Here is a 20,786-nt window from a genome sequence, read left to right on the forward strand (position 1 = left end):
GCGGTGCACTGCAGTCCTCTGTCTTGCTTCTCCCCCTTTCCAGCCCAGTCCTGCTAGATCCTACACATCTGCAGTGCAGGTGGGAAGAGTAGTACCCCAAAAACAAAATGGCTTCTATTTATCACATCAAGTTCATTTTTAAAAGGCTTATGTCAGCTACGTGACTAAGCAGGAAATGATGGTGACAAGTTTTTTAATTTCTCCAATAAACTAGCCTGTGCATATTGCCTCAGAAAATTACTATATCTGTCATTATGTAAGTACAAATAGGAAACTGGTTTTGTGGGTCTGGATGGTATGGAATTGCACATTTCACATGCTCAGTCAGAAGTTAATCTCACTTGATACTAAATGAAAGCTTTAAATATAGGAAATGCTAGATGTCACTTGAACAAGGAAAGATAAATGTTAGTTTTCCTTAACCTTACCTCAAAACTTATTTTACCTACTGCATTTAGAAGTTTAGATGTTATTTACATGGTATAGTTAGAAAACTGAATCAATTACATTCTTTTTTTTTTCGCCTCCTAGCACTCAGAGTTCATGCTTTATGACTGGGTGTATATATTTGTATATGTGTGTGTATGAAATAAGTGTTATAGTGATCAGTATCAATATTATTCTAGTTTATAATAATTAGTAAAACCTCTCTACTTATATACGTTCACTAAGTTGATAATTCTTTGTCTAAGTTATATTTTGTAGCTATTCTAGAAGTAATAGTAATTGAATTCCAATCACATTTACTTTGTTGCTTAAATATGAAATTAAGAAATAGGTTTTTATGACATAATTGTTTAATTTTGCTACAGGCCTCTCGGAGCTTAGTAATTACTATTGCTCTCCCCCAAAAGTTTGTTACTTAACAATCAATTTTAGGAAAAAAGCAAAAAACAACTGTCAGAGAAAATAAAAAATTAACCTTCTTCAATGGGGATAGTAATTATAGAAATATGGCATTAACTAAAATTTTAAAATAGACACTATATTTTGGGGGGCATTGCCATGTGTACTCTAAAAAGCCATAGTAAAAATAATCTTAATGATTTCTATTTTTAAAGATCTACCAACAAGTTTGAAATTCAAAGCAAATGGTTCAAATTGTAGTCAGTGAATTCATCTTTAGTTTGAACCTCTGAATTTTGTCACTTTATACTCTTTTGGCCAACAGAATAAAAATACAAATAAATGAATAACTTCATCTAGTTTGCCTTATACGGGTTTCTTTTTCTAAGATTATCACACTCTATTCTTATACGTTAAATACTTGTTAAATAGTACTGATTTGATTTTGATTTAGTAAATGTGACTTATAGATAAATGGAGTTTTATTTACCAGGCCCTCTTACTTTGGGGTTCATCTTTTACAGATGACTTACAGGATGTAATACAGAGAGCTGTCCAAATTGGTGTTAAAAAGGTAACAATCTAGTTTTTATTACTATTGAGATTTTTAAAAAAAACACTAAATTTTGGTTAAAATACTGCTGAATAAAAGGGAAAAAGCCAGTATCACACTTGCCTTTTTTGAGTATATACTGTTAATATGTAATATTATCAAGTTAATGAAATAAAGTATGTCCACATATTCTGTTCACAGCAGTTTAAATGACACAAGCTTCATGGATAGTTAGTTCTTCCATTCAGAAATAGCAAAATCTCTTTGAAATTTTTTTCAAAGTCCGTCTGAAATACCAGGCGCCCGAAGAGGCAACCTTAAATACATTCATTTTATGGCATACTTTAGTATTTATTGAGGTAAGCAATCATAAAAAAGACATGTATCTGTCACCAAGCCTAGTTTTTATAGTATGTAGGTATACCGTTTCAAGTAACAGAGAGGACAGTTTCATTTTTTAGTAATAATTTGATAAGGACAATGCCTGCTATTTTAGAGAGTTCTGTAGTGGTGCGGTATCAGCACACTTGGTGGCTACTGCCTCTATGTTGATTAGCTTGCCTGAGATCTTTCGTTATTCAGTCTTTTGCAGTGTTCACAACCTGATCTCTGCCTTCAAGGAACTCATGGTCCAATAGGAAAGACAGACATGTGAACGCATTTCAGTGGTGGGAGTGATGAATTCTGTGCAGTGTGTGTCTGCGTGGAGAGGAGTAGACAGGGACCACTCTACATAGAGGAGATGATCCTTCAGTTGAATTTTAAAGGAATGGGAGGTGTGTGACCGTGAGAGAGAAAAGCATTCTGGAAAAAAGCAGTAATGAGAAGGCATGTTTGTGGAACAATTGCTGATACCTTGTTAAAGTGGGCTTATTTTATTTCTATTTCAGTTTATGATTACAGGCGGAAATCTACAAGACAGTAAAGATGCACTCCATTTGGCACAAACAAATGGTATCCTCATATTACTTTTACCAAAAGCAAATATGAATTAAGTTATTTTGAAGAAATCTTTCTGAGAACCGCTTCAGGTACAATACAATGGATGATGACTGTAGAAACAACAGGAAAATAGACTGGTTTCAATGGGACATGATTATGATGAAAAGTTCAAAGTGCCCATTGGCATAGAACTTAATAAGGATTGTACTTAATAAGGATTAAGATTTCAGTTAATGAGAATTAGGTCACCAGGTATATAATTTAACCTCAAATATTCCTGATGTAGAATTTTTCTGTATATGTTGTAATGTGTTTAAGGTGAATTGCTTGCTATTTGCTCTTTTTTAACCTAAGCTGTGAAAAATCATTTATTAAATATTTATTATGTAGACCACTGTGCAAGTAATACTGTACTACATAATCCATCCTGTACTTTATGTTCATACATTCTGCAGTTATTTAAAATCTATGAAATTTTGGAATTGGTTCCTAAAGAAATCTTAATTATATAAAATACCTCCTTTATCCAGCATTCATTTACTTATCAACCTTTTTTGGGGTGTGTGGTTTGCTTTATCTATTGGACATTGAAAAATTAGGCATTCTACGTTATTTTTCAAAATAACTGGCTTATTAAAAGCTATTGTTTATGGAAATCGCTTCAGGATTCACTGCTACTTTTTCATAGTGATTAAGGGTATAAAAGAAGGCATCTTTCCAGAGCTTTTAGGTGATCAGAATAATGTCTTCCATACATTTTATCCCCAAACAGATATGTTTAAAAAAAATCCTCAGATCTTCGATGTCAGCCCTCTTCCACTCCTCTCCGTGTACCTGTTTCCTCACTGCTTTCAAAGCTCTGCCTCCCTTTTTATGTAAACATCTGCTCAGAGTCACAGGAAGGCTCCACACCTTTCCCATGGGTTCAGCTGCACCTTAAGCCACTCAAAAACCCTTTTGGCTTCATATTTGTGTTCTATGCAATTAAAACTATCAAAAGGTATGGTCTCCAGATAAGTGAGCTTTATTTTTTTTTAAAAAAATATATATTTTATTGATTTTTTACAGAGAGGAAGGGAGAGAGATGAGCGTTAGAAACATCGATGAGAGAAACATTGATCAGCTGCCTCCTGCACATCTCCTACTGGGGATGTGCCCGCAACCCAGGTACATGCCCTTGACCGGAATCGAACCTGGGACCCTTCAGTCCGCAGGCCGATGCTCTATCCACTGAGCCAAACCAGTTTCGGCAAGTGAGCTTTATTTTTATTTAGAAAAACAAATTCCCCCTTCCACCTCTTTAAGTTACCCTTATTAATGGTAAGGAATATACATTTTAACTATTAAATACATGAAGTAACACAACATATGAACAGTGACTATAAAAGATAAATTTATTGACATTTAATTCTACAGTTGTTTCATTTTCCATTCTACAAGGCTCAGTATATACCAAGCTTTGTTTTGTTTGTTGTTAATCCTCACCTGAGGATATTTTTCCATTGATTTTTTTAGGGAGAGTGGAAGAGAGAGGGAAAGACACAAACGTTCATGTGAGAAAAATACATCGATTGGTTGCCTCCTCATGAGCCCCGACCAGGGCCTGGGCTGGGGAAGAGCCTGCAACCAGGTGATGTGCCCTTGACCGGAATTGAACCCAGGACCCTTTGGTCCGCAGGCCGATGCTCTATGCAGTGAGCCAGACTGGCTAGGGCTGAGCTTTGGGAAGAGTTGCATTAATTATTTTTATCAATATGTTAAGGCAATTTTCATCTTCATGCCCTACCTTGTTAAAGTATTCCAAAAAGTTGTATATGATTAAACTAATGCAATTCTAATAGTTTGAATAGTTTTTGGCTATTAAAAATTAACCAGTTGAAATTAATCTATAGTCTCATTTATGCATATGAAATACAAATATGAAAAATAGTTTAAAAATAATCCTAGGACATTATTTTGTGCTTAGATATGTTTTTCAGTACAGTTGGATGTCATCCTACAAGATGTGATGAATTTGAAAAGAATAACCCCGATATTTACTTAATGGAGTTGCTAAATCTTGCTGAAAACAACAAGGGGAAAGTTGTAGCAATAGGGGAATGTGGACTCGGTAAGTGCCAACCCAGCTCTGTGAGTGACCTTGAAAATATAATTGATTTGTTTTGTACAAGTCATGAGTAATTATTCTTTTTTGTCTTGAAGATTTTGACCGACTACAGTTTTGTCCCAAAGATACTCAGCTCAAGTAAGGAAATTTGTTGACTTTAGAAATGATTGTAAAATCTTAATTTTTTTTTTAAAAAAAATAGCTTTTATCATCCTGAATATGTATCTTTAAGCATCAGGCTCTCTTTTTTTCCATTGTATATCAACAGTTAAGTGCAACAAATGCCATGCATACTTGCATGTAATTCCTAAGGGACCAAAGTTTAGATAGATCCCTGATTGATTAGCCATATAATCTGATTTTAATGGTAGAAATAAGTGATGAGTTTTATATAGTAGAGGCTTTGTGTTGCTTTTGATTTAATGCATTCATACATGAACCATTCCAATGAAATGAATCGTATTCATTTGTGGGGGATATGATTTAAGAGAAAGGATATGAAAAAGCGATCGGACCAAAGCCAGAAAACTTATTTTAGTCTTGCTGGGCTTTGGATAGTGTCACTTTGGAGCAGAGGAATCCTTAAGAGCTATGTTGAGAGTGGTGTCTTCTTAGAAAACAACAAAGCTTACAAGCTTTGGGGACTTCCTATATACCCTATTGCAGCTGTGGGCAAACTACGGCCCGCGGGCCGAATCCGGCCCGTTTGAAATGAATAAAACTAAAAAAAAAAAGACCGTACCCTTTTATGTAATGATATTTACTTTGAATTTATATTAGTTCACACAAACACTCCATCCATGCTTTTGTTCCGGCCCTCCGGTCCAGTTTAAGAACCCATTGTGGCCCTCGAGTCAAAAAGTTTGCCCACTCCTGCCCTATTGCCTATAGCTTTTAGTTGGAGCTCCTGTCATACTGGTGTAGTGTTAGAGGCTGAAAAGAAAATTTAGGTCATAGGCTTAATTGAAGATGTGCATTTTGTTGAATTTCAAAAACAATGTTTTAATTGTCTAGATCAGTGGTTGGCAAACTGCGGCCCCTTGAGTGTGGCTCTTCCACAAAATACCACATGTGGGCACGCACGTACAGTGCGATTGAAACTTCGTGGCCACACTCAAGGGGCCAAAGAGCTGCATGTGGCTCGTGAGCCGCAGTTTGCCAACCACTGGTCTAGATGATAAAATATTAGAATGAGCTTCTAAAGGAGGTTAATTTAGTTATTCCACCATTCTGCAAATATTTAGAGACTTATATGTGCCAGAAACTGCTAAGAACCCAATAGTCAAAAATGTGAATAAAGTATAATATCTGTCCTTACGGCCATTTAAGAATAAACAATCCTCTGCTTAGTTGCTTATACATAAGCAAGGAGTCTGGATCAAATTCTTTAAGATACCGTCTAGCTCTAGCATAATATTTTTTTTCTCTCATAATATTTAATTAACCATTTTGTCATATGATCTTGATTAAGCCAGTGGCTTGAAGGGATTTTTCAAATTATATATGCCAAATTATATTTCCCCCTTCCTTCACTGCCTGCCCTACCACAAACAGCCCTTATGTCCAGCCCAGTTGAAAATGCCTATAGCAAGAATCAGATTGAGTAGCGATTCTGTCACACCCAGACTTCAAGCTCCAGAATTCCTGGAGCGTGAAGGTTTATAACCAAGTGACATAGGATGGATTACATTAATGTTCTTCGAAGTCTTTCAGTTCTCTAATCTTTATAACTGTGTCAGAACTATTTAATTAGTGACATAATATTTGCTGTGTTTTTCAAGGATGCTCATGTGCTTACCCACAGGATCACTAAATCCCTTTATCTCTCTTAAATATCATGTAGGTCAGCTCACTTAATCTTAAGTTCACAGATTCATATTTAAGTAGAAAAAAGTTATCTGTAGTGGTTTCTTAAGTTAAGCCCACAGATCATAATTCCTCCACTTGGTGTCTTTTCAGCCAAGATAAGCCTCATGAGGCAGAGACTCTGGTGTGAGAATAAGACTTTAGAACTATTTAGAACTGTGAATTACAGGTGTTCTTTGAAGGAAAGAAGCAGCAATTCTAATGTTCAGAAGCTGACAGAGATGAATGAGCAGGACACTTGAGTGGAGCGTATACTAAGTGTAATCAGACAAATTCTATTTTCTTACTTGAGCAGCTATTTTATTGGGACTGCTTATGTATGTCCGAGGAGCCCACAATTTGGCTCCATAACTTTTTTATACTGAAAGAATTCAACTTTTTGTGGCTTTTAGTCACATTTAAAGTAACTATAGCACTAAAATGCCTAGTGGAAGATTTTCCTCCAGACCCCTAAGGAAATTTTATGAAAAATGACCCTTCAGTGGTTAAACGTCTCATGTCATTGGTGCTTCTGGCCCCAATAGCACCACTAGACAACACAACCACCACATGGAAACATTTTTGGAAGCAAAACTTTAATTTTATACGACACATTCTATGATGAGTGAAGATAATTTAAGAGCTATTTGGTTTTTTTCCTTAATAAAATGGAACCTACTGTGTTGAAGACTCATGTGATTCTCTAAGCGTTTTTTAATAAATTAGAATAAAATCTGATGTGATCCTGGTCATTGAATGAATTTGTATGGAAAGTTACATTTTATTCATGAATATTTTAAAAGAGGACATAAATAATTAACATAGGTTGGAAAATTGTTTTGGCCTGCTCTGTAATAGGAAGGCTAATTTCCAAGCTGAGCATTAGATTCTGTAAGTCTCCAGCTTGGTCATGTGGCTTAGTACCTAGAATTCTGCTGAAAAATATCTTCAGTTTAGAGGGGAGAACACAGAAAGTGGAGAATACTGCCTGCTGTGCATAGCCAGAAGCCACACACTAAGTTCACAGAATGACTGGAGCACACTTACTTGCTGACATTTGAGTTAATTTAGAGGTTATGGAAATAATGACTAGTGTAATGATTTAAATCTTTTTTCCCCTCAAGTTTCCCTTCTGTTTCCTACACTGAAATTTCAGCACTTTAAAAATATTTTTGTTTATACTAACCCAGCAGAATTTTAAAAGGTGGTTTAAAAACCTAAACATTGGGTAATAAAGACATAGACCACCGATTTTAGGATGACTATGTCTTTTAAAAGTATATTTCTGTTTCTAATTTTGAAATTGAGCATTTTCGAAGATAGAGGGGTACTCAGTAAAATAGCTGCTCTGCACTTCAGGAGACAAGATATGGGAAAATATTACCAAAGAGATTTAAGTTAAACACAGAGAAATTGTTCCCCAAGATCAAGAGGTCTAGAAGAGCTAAGCCCCTTGGAAAATAATAAGACACCTCTTGTCTGTAACTCCTGGTTTCACCTAAAACGACTTGACCATTAAGGAAAATGAGAGGGAACACTGCTAAAATGAAGGGAAAAAACCCCCCTCCCCCCACCACCCCATTACAGCCTCTGGATATTATACTGTGGGACCAGGAAGAGGCTTCTTTGATACACCATGACTTTTGGTTTTGGCTGGGACTTGGAATTGGAGCACTGAAGTTCGGGTTCTAGGTTTGCCATGTTGTGTGTTGTGATCTTGAACAAGGTCCTACCCACCTCTGACACCAACCCTTGTGCTATGCTAGATGAGATAATGGTATGTGGCACTTGGAAAACTTAAAAATATTCAGAGCTGCTACTTTATGTAATTTTCATTTTTCTGAAAAATGGAGTATTTTAGAGTATTTTAGTTTTTGTGCTCTTTAACAGCTCCTTGTATTTAGTTTATAAGGGAATCCTTTTGGCACAGTGGCAGTAATTTATTATACAACAGCACATAGAAACACTGAGTATAAATAAAGCTCTGCCTGGCTTCTCACTGGAGTCAGCTGACTCCTGCTGATGGTGCTTAGCCAGCTCTCAGAGCAAGGGGCCGGTCGTGTATTTTCCATCACCAAACACATTCTGCAGGGAAGGGATCCCACAGGTTATAGGATGGTGTCTGCTTCATTTGCTGAGATTTGGTTGGACAGCTAGTTAAAAGTAATTATTTGGGGAAATATCCTATACCTCTAAACTTAAACTCTATAGCTCTTCAGTTCTAGTGATCAATAGTAAAGTACTACTTAATTTACCCTGTAGTTAATAATCATTTCTGAAAATTTTGTAATCCCAGAAAATGAAGTACCTCTTTCCAGATGATGTGTGTTGTAAAAGCCTTTGGCTAAGCCTGGCATATTTTAAATGTCTCAACTTAGTATCTTTGCCCGATAATTTCTAGGGAAATTCCTTTAACTAAAAACGATAATTTAACAATTACTTTTCTCATGCTAAAATAAAATTTTTAACAACATCTTTTGTATTATGCAGATATTTTGAAAAACAGTTTGAACTGTCAGATCAGACAAAATTACCCATGTTTCTTCACTGCCGAAACTCACATGCTGAATTTTTGGGTGAGTTAAAGCTATAATATTTAGAATTTAAGTTTTGCAGAAATCCAACTATTTGCTAAAAGTTCTCTGTTTTTAATTCACAGACATAATGAAAAGAAATAGAGATCGGTGTGTAGGGGGAGTAGTAAGTATGAGTTGTTTTTACTAAATGCTGCAAAAAGCTTCTTGGTTATTAAGATTGGTCAATAAACTTACTAAGATTCCTCTCATTATCTGAAGGACATGTAAATTTAGTTAGTCTTCAAAGTACAAAAATGAGTATAGAATTCTGTTCACTCTGCCTTTTCTATCAGACACTCTTAAATTTGAGCAAAATTAATTTTAATAATACTTAAAAATAATTTAACATTTAGGCTTGCCTTCTTAACTTCTTTTCAACTGTATTCACTATTATTACTCTGACTTAGAGACTCATTCTCCTTTCTGTAATTTGCTTCTACTCTAAACACTTCTATATGGTCATCTTAGTCAATCTTGAGACATTTCCCATAAATATTATCTACCCACCACTTAACGCGAGTATCCATGTGACTTCTAATATTCTGGGGATCATGGACTCCTTTGAAAATCTGCCTCAGAAAAATGCTCAGATATGTCAATTTTCATACATAATTGCAGGAGAGACTCACTGGGCTCCAAAAAAAACCTGTTATCTAGGCAGAGGAAATAGCATTTTGCACTAATTGTATACCCACATTGCACTGCTTTGACAATTTCATATTTATGCTCTTAAATTCTTGGCCTCATATTTTATGCATACTAGTGATATGCATGCTTTTTGCATTGCTGTGGTATTAAATATTACAGTGCACATTTTTATCTGTAATTTACTGACCCTATAACTTATCCTTTGGGAACAGTACTTGGAAATTGAGAGAGGCTTTCATTAATGCTCTTGGTATTACTGGTGGCACTTAAACCTTCAGGCTCTACTTCTCAGCCCATTTACTTTATTTCTAAATAAGAATTTACTTGGATGTTTCTATAATAGTTTTAAAAAAAAGTATCAGCAACAGCAAAACCAACTTAAATTTTTGACTTTTATTAAAAATTTTCAAATAAAGGATTAGTAATATTCTGAAATGGTTTATATGGAGTCACGTTTAAAATTATTTGATACTGTTGGAGGCTATGTTTTCTAGTCAGAGGATAAAAATAAACCCTTTTGGGCATCTAATAGTTTCGTTGTATAGAAACTTGTTACCCAGTGTATTCTGACTCTAGGCTCAGTATTAATTTGATATCACTGGCTAAGTATGTTTAAAGGAGTGTTATTGTTTTTACTGGTTTTGATTACATAAATACTATGAAAACTATACCTTACCTCCTATATCTTTGAAGGAGAAAAACGCCCTCTCAATTTTTTTTGCCTATTGAGCTGATATTATTAACTATATAATATTGTTTTAGCAACGTTCTTACAACCTCTTTATGTCTTAAAACTTGCCTCTTAAAAGTAATTTCTAACCGAAAAATTGAACGTTTAAAAATATATTTTTAATAGTTTTATAACGTTTCTAATTTTTTCTCATGCTTTTGCCTAAGAATGTGGTTCCCTAGTCCAGTTCTCCTTCCTGGAGATGCATGCTGTAATGTATACATGCCCTAATGCCGGTGGAGATAGCCACAGGGAGCCGCCAAGGCAGAAATTTTAGGCAGCCAACAAATTCCTTCTTATCTCATGTAATTGGAGATGATGACAGGTTATAATTGAAAATAAAAATTGTAGAGGCCACCACATTTGAAATCTTGTGGTCCAAAAACCCTAATGCACCTATATTTTTGCTTAGAAAATCTTATTAAGGGAAGAGTAATTATAATAATAGAATTATGCCTGTATGTCTTTAGGTGCATTCATTTGATGGTACCAAGGAAATAGCAGCTGCTTTGGTTGACTTGGATCTCTATATAGGATTTAATGGTTGGTAGGTTCTGTTTTTGTTTTTTAACATATTAAGCAGATTCCTTAGACGAGATCGGGCGCGTTCAGGGTGGTATGGCCGTAGAGATTCCTTAAATTGTTATCGTGAATTGCTGATGATGATACGAATTTATTAATTTAGTTTGTATTTTGCATTGACCTTGGCCTGAAAATTTCAGTAATTATGTAGGGAATTAAACAGTACTATTACAAGTTAAAGCTGGAACATTAAAAACTACCATGTGTTCCAATAATGGAAAATAGTTTTATGTTGAGCTCAGCAACTAGCTTTCTGTAGCAATGCAGTTTATTTTCAGATTATTTTTGTCCCTTTAAAACATACCTGTTCATTGTGTGTGTGATGACTGACCACAGGGGAAAGGTTATACTATGACATAATCATCTTTTTCTCTGTAGGTCAATTAACTGGGGCTTAGAGAAGCTAAAAAACAGGTATAAAGTAACTCAAAAGTGTGAGGACCTGTGTCCTCTGGCTCCTCACTCAGTGACCTTTCTGCTGTTATGCCAAACTAAAACCTCACACACCCAATACAGGCTCATTTTCTTCCAGATTTGGTGAGCCTCCATCAGTGTCTTTTTACAGGATGTCAGTGTAGGTCATTAAATAAATTGCAAAGTAGTATAAGATTACTTTCCATCATTTGTGTTTAATTTCCTTAAATTTTTTTTCTGATTTTTTTTTTTACTATAATCTTAGAAAATAGAATCATGAAATTTACCTGTTTGCTATAGAGTTCAGACTTACTTAAATGTTCTAGTATTTTAAGTTATTTAATTTGTCATTATGTGGACCACATGCCTATGGAAGAGAAAGTCCAGTAGTACTAAGAGGCTTTAAACACTCTCCAGCATGTCCTGTACCCCTGAATCAATTTTTCCAGAGGCAATCACATTACTGTTTATCACCTTCTAATTATATGCATTGTTACTCATTCATTCCCTTTACCTGTTCTCATGAAGGTATATGAGCATTTAAGTCCATATTCCATACTGTTCCCCCAACTGCATTATCCTCCATAGTCCCCTTAGTTTAGTTAGAGTTTTTGGTTATATGCATATTCCATGTTTTCATTATGTTTGTATATTGTTGACTGCTGAACCATGTGGTGTACCACTTTTTTTATTCTCCTGGAGTAACTTTCCTCATACTTTTGTTTACTTGGCTTTCTTCAAAACTACGCTTCTTACACTTCGCAACATCTCTATAAAATACCTTTATCTGTTTTTCCCTATGAGGAAACCTGTCTAGATAATCTGATTGTTCCATTCCTTCCAGACCCTTCCATCTTGCTGCTTGTTAGGACTAGTGTTTCTTCTTTGATATAACTATTTTTAGATCCCATGTATTCCTTTTGTGTTGATGGAACACATTTGAAAGTGAATTTATTCTACTTTTCCCTCTTGAAAGTTTGCCTAGATAGTGGATTTAAAAAAAACCCAAACACTTTCATTTGATATTTTTTCTGCAGCATCTTCTCATCTCTCTGAAGAATTACAGTTTTTTAAAGTTATTTTCTGTTTGCCAAAAAATGTTCCGCGTTCCTTTTTCCCCTTTTGTTGTTTTGGTCTCTATCACAATGGAGGCTTTCTTCAAATGTCAGGCTGTTCTTCCCTGTATACTGTAAAAGTTAAAAAAAAAAAAAAAAGCTGATTGGAAGCTCAGTGGTGAGATAGCCCAATCAACTGGGCCAGTCAGTCAGGTGGCCAACTGACATTCTCAGCAGGGATTCCTAAATGTCAGCTTGTTGAGCTCTTCCTCCCAGTTGGTTCAGTGTCTCCAGAGAGGATCCCTCTGCTCCCTGCTGGAAAAGTGGAATGGAGATTCATAAATGTGCCTGTGTTCTGAAGCAGGGAGGGGTTGGAGAGAGGATTTCACTGTGCAGTAAGCAGTCTCCATTTTCAGTTCCATGCCTGACCCTGCACTCCTCTGTGCTTGCTCTCCAGTCTAGTCTCTGGTTTAAATTCTCCAGACTGTACACACCTCTCTCCCTCCTACATCCTCCCTCTTTCTCCCTGGGTGGGGGCAAAAGTAATCATCTCTGCACTAGTTCATGAGAAAGTAATCTGGGAGTCCCATCTTCTCTTTTCTCTGACTTTTCACTTTTCAAACAATCCCCCCTTTCAGTCCCCTGCCTTATCCCAGTCTTTTCCTGGTTCTTCCAGTTCTTAGAACTTTCTTGGGTGAATTGGTTTGTCTTCAGTATTTCTCTCTATAGGCATATAACACTTAAGTTGCTTAGCAGGTAAATATAGGTTATCATTTCTCCATCCACTTTCTACTCTATGTATTTTGATTAGGGGTTAGAAATGCCTTCTAGTTTCATAAAAAACACGGTTTCTTTTTTTCCTTGTTATTTTGGGATGGCTTTGCAGAGACAGGGGTAGGCAGCTTTTATTCTACCCATTTGAACTATAAGTCTGTTTCAGATATTTCTAAATTATCTCGAGTTTATAAAGACTTAGCTTTTTTCCTCCCTACATTAACTGAATTAATAGATTAGTCGTTTAGTCAGAGTCAGTATTTCTGGTCTTATTTTGAAATTTATTTTAGTCTTAATCTGAGTTTCTGCAGTATGGTAATTTATCTATCTATAACCAAGTGTGGTTTCTAATGATTAAATTATAACCTTCTTCCCCCCGCTCCCCCCCCCCCCCAAGAAAATGGGCACGTTTTAACTTGAACACACAATCTCAGTTGTTCTTCCTTAGACCCCATCATCCACTCCCCCTCCAAGGCCTTTTCCCTCACTACATATATTGTCTACCCATGGGCTATGCATATATGCACATAAGTTCATTGGTTAATCTCTTCCTCCCCGCCCCCCCCCCCTTTCTGTATTTTGATCCATTTTTACAAACATGGAATACATGTTGGAAAAGTCTTAAGTCAGTCAGACATTTCATGAGATCAAAAATATGTAAATTGTTAATTTGGTGACAAGTTTTAAATTTAGTATCCAAACTGTGGGAGCAGAAAATTTAATTTTCCTTCTACCCTTTAAGTTATTCTGCCTGGATTCTATAATCAAATTAATATGAGATAAATTAATAGGAGAAAATATTCAAACTTATTACGTAGGCATATATGGGAGTTCCATGAGAATGAGACCAGAGGACAGAGCAAGCTGATATAGCCATCTTGAGCTAAGACGGGAGGAGTTGTGGTTTGGGACTACAAAGGGGAGAAAAGCAGTTCACATGGAGATGAAAAGCAAATGTTTGGTAAACAAATGTTTGCTGGGCCTTCTTTAACAATGGGATACAACAGGACTTTGATCAGATGGGCCTTGCTAGTAGGTTCCTGTTATACTTAGTTGATATTTAAACTATTGTTGTTTATGATGATAGCTCCCTCACTGGAGCAGATCCTCTTTCTAAATTCTCTTAGGCCAGTGGTCAGCAAACTGCGGCTCGCGAGCCACACGCGGCTCTTTGGCCCCTTGAGTGTGGCCACGAAGTTTCAATCGCACTGTACATGTGCGCCTGCACGTGGTATTTTGTGGAAGAGCCACTCTTTTGTGGAAGGGGCCACAGTTTGCTGACCACTGTCTTAGGCAGTTAGGGAGAAATGTCAAAAGTTTTTCCTTAAAAATAACTAGCTTCAAATAATAGCCCAAAGGCATATCTGCAGTGGCAAACTCTGCTTCCCCTTAATACTGAGCATATTTTAGAAAATATTTACATTGACCAAGTAGTAAGATGGCTGAAAATAATTCTGTTTTCTTCTAGAGAACACTAATTAAAAGACTGGTACTTATGGTAAACTAGACAAACATTTCACTCCCACCCCTCCTAAAATCCTACTAAAATTATATCCAAAAAGGGAAACGTATAAAAACAAAAGTGAGTTTTGCTAATGTAGATTTCTGGAAAACAGGTGAAACTGAAAGAGAAAGTTTAGACTATACCACTGTAAGTTATGTCAATTTCTCAGAAAAAATGAAATATTCTAAAAAGTTTTACTTACTCATAGGAAGTTATTGTATCCTCCCCAAAGGCAGGATCTGGTTGGAATAGATCTTAATTTGGATTCAGTAAGGCTAGTTAGTGACAAGGAGAAAACTCTGAGATGTCCTGAATTAAATCACAACAGGCCAGAAGGTTGAAGCAAGAACAGGAGGGGGTTAATCAGTAAACAACTGCAAGGCCAGATAACAAGACTGCTCACATTCCTGTATGTTGTCTGGGAGAATTTTGGATTAACTACCTTGTGGCTATTTCCACAATTACCTAAAAAGAGACTAGCTAGGCGCCATCTGCTTGAACTTTCCAATCTATTACCCACAGCCCGTCCCAGAACAGACACCTTCCTGGAAGACCCTGAGCCTATCCCAGAGCTGACCCCGTTTCACCTCCTCCCACCCCTTATCTATATACACTGTAAATTCTTTCAAACAGCTCATATCCCCACCATGATGTGTAAGAATGCTCAACTCTAGGATGGCTGACAAGTTGCCTTTTCCATCTAGTACTACTGCTGGTGGTTTAAACTTCATACCCCAGGACCTGGTCTTTTTCTTGCTGGCAATGGCCTAATAGCCCTTTAAAAAAACTTTTTCAGCCTTTGGCGGTTAGAACTTTTATTTAATACGGATGGGCAAATACAATGGTATATTGCCTCTGTAGCCAACCAAAGTTTGTTTTGGGATTTTGAGTTAGTTTTGTGATCTGTTTAGACAAGTTTATAGTATGAAAAGTCATTAAATGCACCTTTTTATTTTATACATTAATATCTTTTAAGCTCACTGAAAACTGAGGCTAATTTGGAAGTTTTGAAGTCAATACCTAGTGAAAAATTAATGATTGAGACTGGTAAGTTTGTTTTTAGAACTTTTTCATATTAACCCATTCCAAAAAAAGAACTAAAGGAAATTGAACAAATGTTTTATTTTAAAACAGCACACAGCCTCAACAGTTACATTTTTTAGAAAACCTTTGGTGTTGTTATCAATTGATGGAAAAATATTTATGCAGGTGATTTTTTCAATTTTAGAAATTTGACAAAAGCCTTAGCACTTACAAGGGGATGACTAAACAAGGAGCCTTAACTAAGTTAATTTTAGCTCAGGGTTTAAAAAACTATTCAGAACTTTTTACACAATGTCTTCTTTGCAATGACTTAATTCTACAATACTTTTAATTTAAATCAAATTGGTTTAGTCTAAGAATTTCTGATAGTAATCTGTTGCGTCTTAAAACAAGGTTAGAAGCTAACATTTTTATCTATACCCTGGAACACAAGGATTTTATACAAGAGGACTTTTTTTGTGAAGTCAAGGCTGAGCCATTCTGAAGAAATCAGGTTTATTTCCTTGGGGAGTAATGAAAACTTAATGAGGTCATTAAAAGTACATAGCTTATAGAATGTGTAAGCTATTACAATTCTTAATTAAGGAAACAGGTTATTGAATAACCCCAGTATTCAAAGCTACTATTTTTATATTCAGTTGAGCCAATACAGAAGTTTGTTTAACCTAAATGTTCTCATGTTACAATTGTATTTCTTTTAGCTTTAGATCTTTAAGCATATCATAACATCAGCAATAATGGGGGTTGGGGGACAAAAGTAGTCTTATAAAAACATTTAAGAATTTGTATAGTTTAAGATTTCTTTCTTGTGTGTTTCTTAGAACCTTTCTGTTGCTTTTTGCCATGTTTGAAGCTGAATCATAACATATTTTAGAGGTTATATATTAGCTTGGTAATGTTCATTTAAAAAAATAATTCAAAAAGTTAAACTTCTGAAGAGACTTGTATTTGCTAATTCTAGATGCACCTTGGTGTGGAGTCAAAAGTACACATGCTGGTTCAAAATATGTAAAAACGTCATTTCCTACCAAAAAGAAATGGGAAAATGGGCACTGTTTGAAAGACAGAAATGAACCTTGCCATATAATGTAAGTATTTTGTTTTCATGGTCTTCAAAACTATTAAAACCAACCACCAAATGCCACTTAACAAAATGAACTCAAGGGACATAATTAAAGTTGGGTGAAGTCCAAATGAAGTTCAGATCAGATACAACCATTTTAATGCAGTGGTTTTTAGGAATTTGCACCTGAATTGCTCTATTTCCGCTCCTCTTTTTATATCCTCTCTACCCCAGTGGTTTTATTGCTGCAGTGAGAACTTTGTGTGATTTTGGTCACTTGTCATTTTGTAGAGAGGGAAAAGATCTTAATGCTTTCCATATAGGAACACCTTACCTGGTTTAAGTTCTGTTCTCATGCAGCTTCCTGTTGATGGTTATAAAAATGCAATCTTAAGACCTTTTTAATGGTGTCTGTACTTTGAATGATTTAAAAACCTCAATAAACCTAAGAAATAACACATGAGAACTTCCTTTTTCCAAACAAAAAGAGGGGTAGAACTTTATAGATTTTTGTTTTCCTTAAATTCATAATCTTTTTTATTATAATGTACAGACACATGTGAAAAAGATGGGCTCTGTTACTCATCTAACTATCGAGGAGCTGGAGACGATATTTTAACTTACAGGAAGTTTGTTATATCATTTTAATGGAGACATCATCTGATTTCTTTTGTTTGCACAAGTACATAATTTAACTCTAGACTGTATCAATCTAGTGTGGTTTACCAGTTTAGGCAACTGAACACATTTATAACATTCACAAAAATTAATATTGAATTACTTTTAAATAGTAATTCCTTCCATATGCATTATTTTTTCCCCCAGTAGTTTTTTAACAGGTAGGAGTATTAAGTAAGCCAGAGCTAAATTCAGCAGACAGAAAAGTGAATTAATTTTATCAAAACATATTGGAAAGACCTTTTGCTTTATTAAACATGCTAGTTTTGGCAAATACTTTAGAACTTAACTCAGGGGTCCTCAAGCTACGGCCCGCGGGCCACATGCAAGTACAAATGTTGTATTTGTTCCCGTTTTGTTTTTTTACCTCAAAATAAGATATGTGCAGTGTGCATAGGAATTTGTTCATAGTTTTTTTTTAAGCCATAGTCCGGCCCTCCAACGGTCTGAGGGACAGTGAACTGGCCCCCCCTGTTTAAAAAGTTTGAGACCCCTGACTTAACTGTTTTAAAACCCCTGGGTGAGGAATATATTCTGCTTAGTAAGGAATCACTTGTAATTTTTCTGAAATGTACATTCTTGCAAATTCAGAATATAACACCTTACCTGGTTTAAGTTCCGTTCTCATGAAGCTTCCTGTTGATGGTTATAAAGATGCAATCTATACTCCATTTTCTAAACTATCTTACTGTTAAGTATACCTGTTGACTTTAGCTATACATTTACAAGACGAAATTTTAACCTGTTTCTAAATGCCGACAGTTAAGAGCTAAAAATGCATGATTCGCAACTACAACCATGAATACCAGTTCTGAATAGGCAGAGCTTGGGAAAATCAACATTTGCAAACTGAAAAGCTTAAGCCACATTTCAAAAACACACCTGCCATAGTCTAATTAACTAATTGGCAAGTTAAAATTCCTACTTACAAAGTCGTTTTAATCAAATTCCATCTATTAACAGTTCTTTATTTTAATTATTTGTATAGAGATCTCCCTTCTAAATAAATTCCTTGAAGCACATTCTGGAGGTCTTGCCATATGCCATTTTACTGAAGCTATATAGAAGAATCCAGACAGCCCCTTCCCTCATCTATCCACCAATGAGTAGGCACATTGTGCCAGGCACTTTGGATAAGGCACTAATTGAGTCAGACGAGGATTCCTTCCCTCCGGAACAAATAAGACATAAAAAGTATAATTCTAGCTGGTAGTGGTGTTATAGAGGTATGAATGTGTGACTGGGACCATAGGACATAGCAACTGCCCGCCTTGAGGGGAAATAAGAGAACTAAAGTGACATTTCAACTGTTTACTAACTGGGAATTATGCCAGACCAAGATAAACACGCTGAGCAAAGGCAGACTGTTAGAGGACTTAGCTGCTCCAGGGGAACAGTGAGTTAGGGTGCCAGAAAGTAGGATGCACGAGTAAGTGATCAGTCTGGGAAGGTAGAGTGAGGCCAGACTGTGAGGGCTCTTCTGTGCCAACTTTAGTAGTTTAGATTTTATCAGGACCCAAAGGATTTTAAACGGGAAAATGGCAGCTTTTTTCTTAAGCTGTAACTGCTATCAGTGTGGAGAAAGGACTGGAAAGGAGAAGGGTATCAGGAATCTATTTTGCACAGTATTATGCAAGTTCCAATTCCAAATAGAGGAAAATTCTGCAATTTACGAAGAAAATTGGATCTTTAGTGTCAATTTAAATGTTAACAGATTTGCTTTCAGCATATTTTTGACTGTCAGATAACAAAAATTTAGTCAGTTCATTTAGTATACAAATTAAGCAAGCATTTTGTGCTACTTTTACAGAATAAAGTTCCAGTTAATCTTTAATCTCCATCCCTAATACCATTTGGTGTTTTATATTTAAGAAACTGATAAAAAGGAACAAAAAGCTTAAGATAAAGACTATTTAAATGTTTATATAATTCATGTATAAAAATATTCTATCTATATATATAAGAATGCTAGAAAACATTACTGATAATTATTTTAGGGAGAAATTGAAAGAATAACACCTGGGCTATTCTCTGTATGGCAGGGGGGAAAGTACAGGAAAAGAAAGCCCAGTTCCCCCCCAACCAAACACATTATTCCGAGTAAATAACTTCCTTTGCTTTCATCGTGCTAGTGATCATGCCGCAGTTTCTTGCTATCCTTTATTACTAGTTCTCTAAGCAGTGGCTTTCAAATTCTGATGGCTGTCCCCACAATGACCTACATTGACGCATTACACATGTACATACATAAATGAAATAGTACTTGCCTACATGCACTGTACTTTTCCTTTTGTAACTTTCAATTTTTTAAAAGCTTACCATGACCCAGTAATGAGTATGTAATGACCCACAGTTTAAAAGGACTCATTTCTACCAGGTTAATTCCCTAATTGAGGTACACATTATATAGGCTGCCTTTATAATTTATTTGAAACTGGTTTTTGGCTCTAGTTATATGCAAAAACTACCACAGAAATCTCTAATTCCTTTATTTTAAATATCCTAGCAGTTAAACTTTCTGATAGTGCTGAAAACTTTAATACCCGCTTAAGCTTATTAAAAGTGCTAGTATCATCCTTTATGTGGAAAAAGATAAATAGCTTTAAAACAGAATATGTAACTGGAAATTTAAACTATCTATTTTTGTTTTTAGTCAAATACTGGAGATAATGGCAGCAGTAAGAGATGAGGATCCACTGGAATTAGCCAATGAGCTATACAATAATACCATTAAAATATTTTTTCCTAACATGTAATTGGTATGTATTTTCCATCATGTATGTGAAATTTCATGGTAAAACTTAGTTTCAATAAAGGAATTCTCTGGAACTTGTCTAAAGAGGTATTATATACATCACTGCACACCATCTCCCTTATTTCTATCCATAAAACCAGGATTTTTTTTTAATGTCAATACCTCAGCTTAAAAGAATGAAAATCACCAAGTATTTAATTTTATAATCTCTTCAGAAGTCCAAAAGGACAATTTTATGTCAATGCTGCAAACACGGAATGGCTAACAAATATACTGATTTTCACATCAAAATTAAACACATTCTGGTTCATACCAGATACAAGTTGATACATACCTGATATACATACATACCTTATATGTGCCTATTTCTCAACTCACAATATCCAAATCTTGACTTTTGAACTCAGCTTAACTACAATGCTACTCTCAAATTTCAAAAAGTCTCAATCACTTCTGGCATCCTACTTTTTCCTGAGTTCATAAAAATATATCCTTTATCCTCTGGTCCAGATTATTTTATTTCCTTGATTTAATGTGGCTTCCTCTGATTTGCTTTTTCGTTCTCCCACCTATCTTAAAGAAAAACTAGGGGCCAGAATTATACACTTTCATTTAGGAATCTTTGGCACAGTTGGCGCACTGTATTATCGTTATATCTATTAAAAAGCTA

At 35.5% G+C, this 20,786-nt stretch overlaps 1 protein-coding gene across 12 annotated transcripts in view; it reads left to right on the forward strand.

Moving 5' to 3' along the window:
• TATDN1 (TatD DNase domain containing 1) overlaps positions 1 to 20,190 on the forward strand; it is a 28,243-nt gene extending 8,053 nt beyond the window's left edge. For 3 of the 12 annotated variants that reach the window (XM_059672760.1, XM_059672764.1, XM_059672763.1), the window contains exons 3-12: positions 1,371 to 1,420; positions 2,290 to 2,353; positions 4,308 to 4,451; positions 4,544 to 4,586; positions 8,784 to 8,869; positions 8,953 to 8,993; positions 10,718 to 10,794; positions 15,553 to 15,623; positions 16,582 to 16,708; positions 20,015 to 20,190. In XM_059672760.1, coding sequence (XP_059528743.1) covers positions 1,371 to 1,420; positions 2,290 to 2,353; positions 4,308 to 4,451; positions 4,544 to 4,586; positions 8,784 to 8,869; positions 8,953 to 8,993; positions 10,718 to 10,794; positions 15,553 to 15,623; positions 16,582 to 16,708; positions 20,015 to 20,117 — 806 coding nt within the window. In that variant the 3' untranslated portion in view covers positions 20,118 to 20,190. Of the gene's footprint in view, positions 1 to 1,370; positions 1,421 to 1,981; positions 2,051 to 2,289; positions 2,431 to 4,307; positions 4,452 to 4,543; positions 4,587 to 8,783; positions 8,870 to 8,952; positions 8,994 to 10,717; positions 10,795 to 15,552; positions 15,624 to 16,581; positions 16,709 to 17,236; positions 18,893 to 20,014 lie in introns of those variants that run through there. The other 9 variants (XR_009449648.1, XR_009449649.1, XM_059672765.1 and 6 more) reach the window with 9 other exon arrangements.
• The last annotated feature ends 596 nt before the right edge of the window (positions 20,191 to 20,786 follow it).

Source organism: Myotis daubentonii, chromosome 17 (genome assembly GCF_963259705.1).
Source record: "Myotis daubentonii chromosome 17, mMyoDau2.1, whole genome shotgun sequence".
Lineage (NCBI taxonomy): Eukaryota > Metazoa > Chordata > Mammalia > Chiroptera > Vespertilionidae > Myotis > Myotis daubentonii.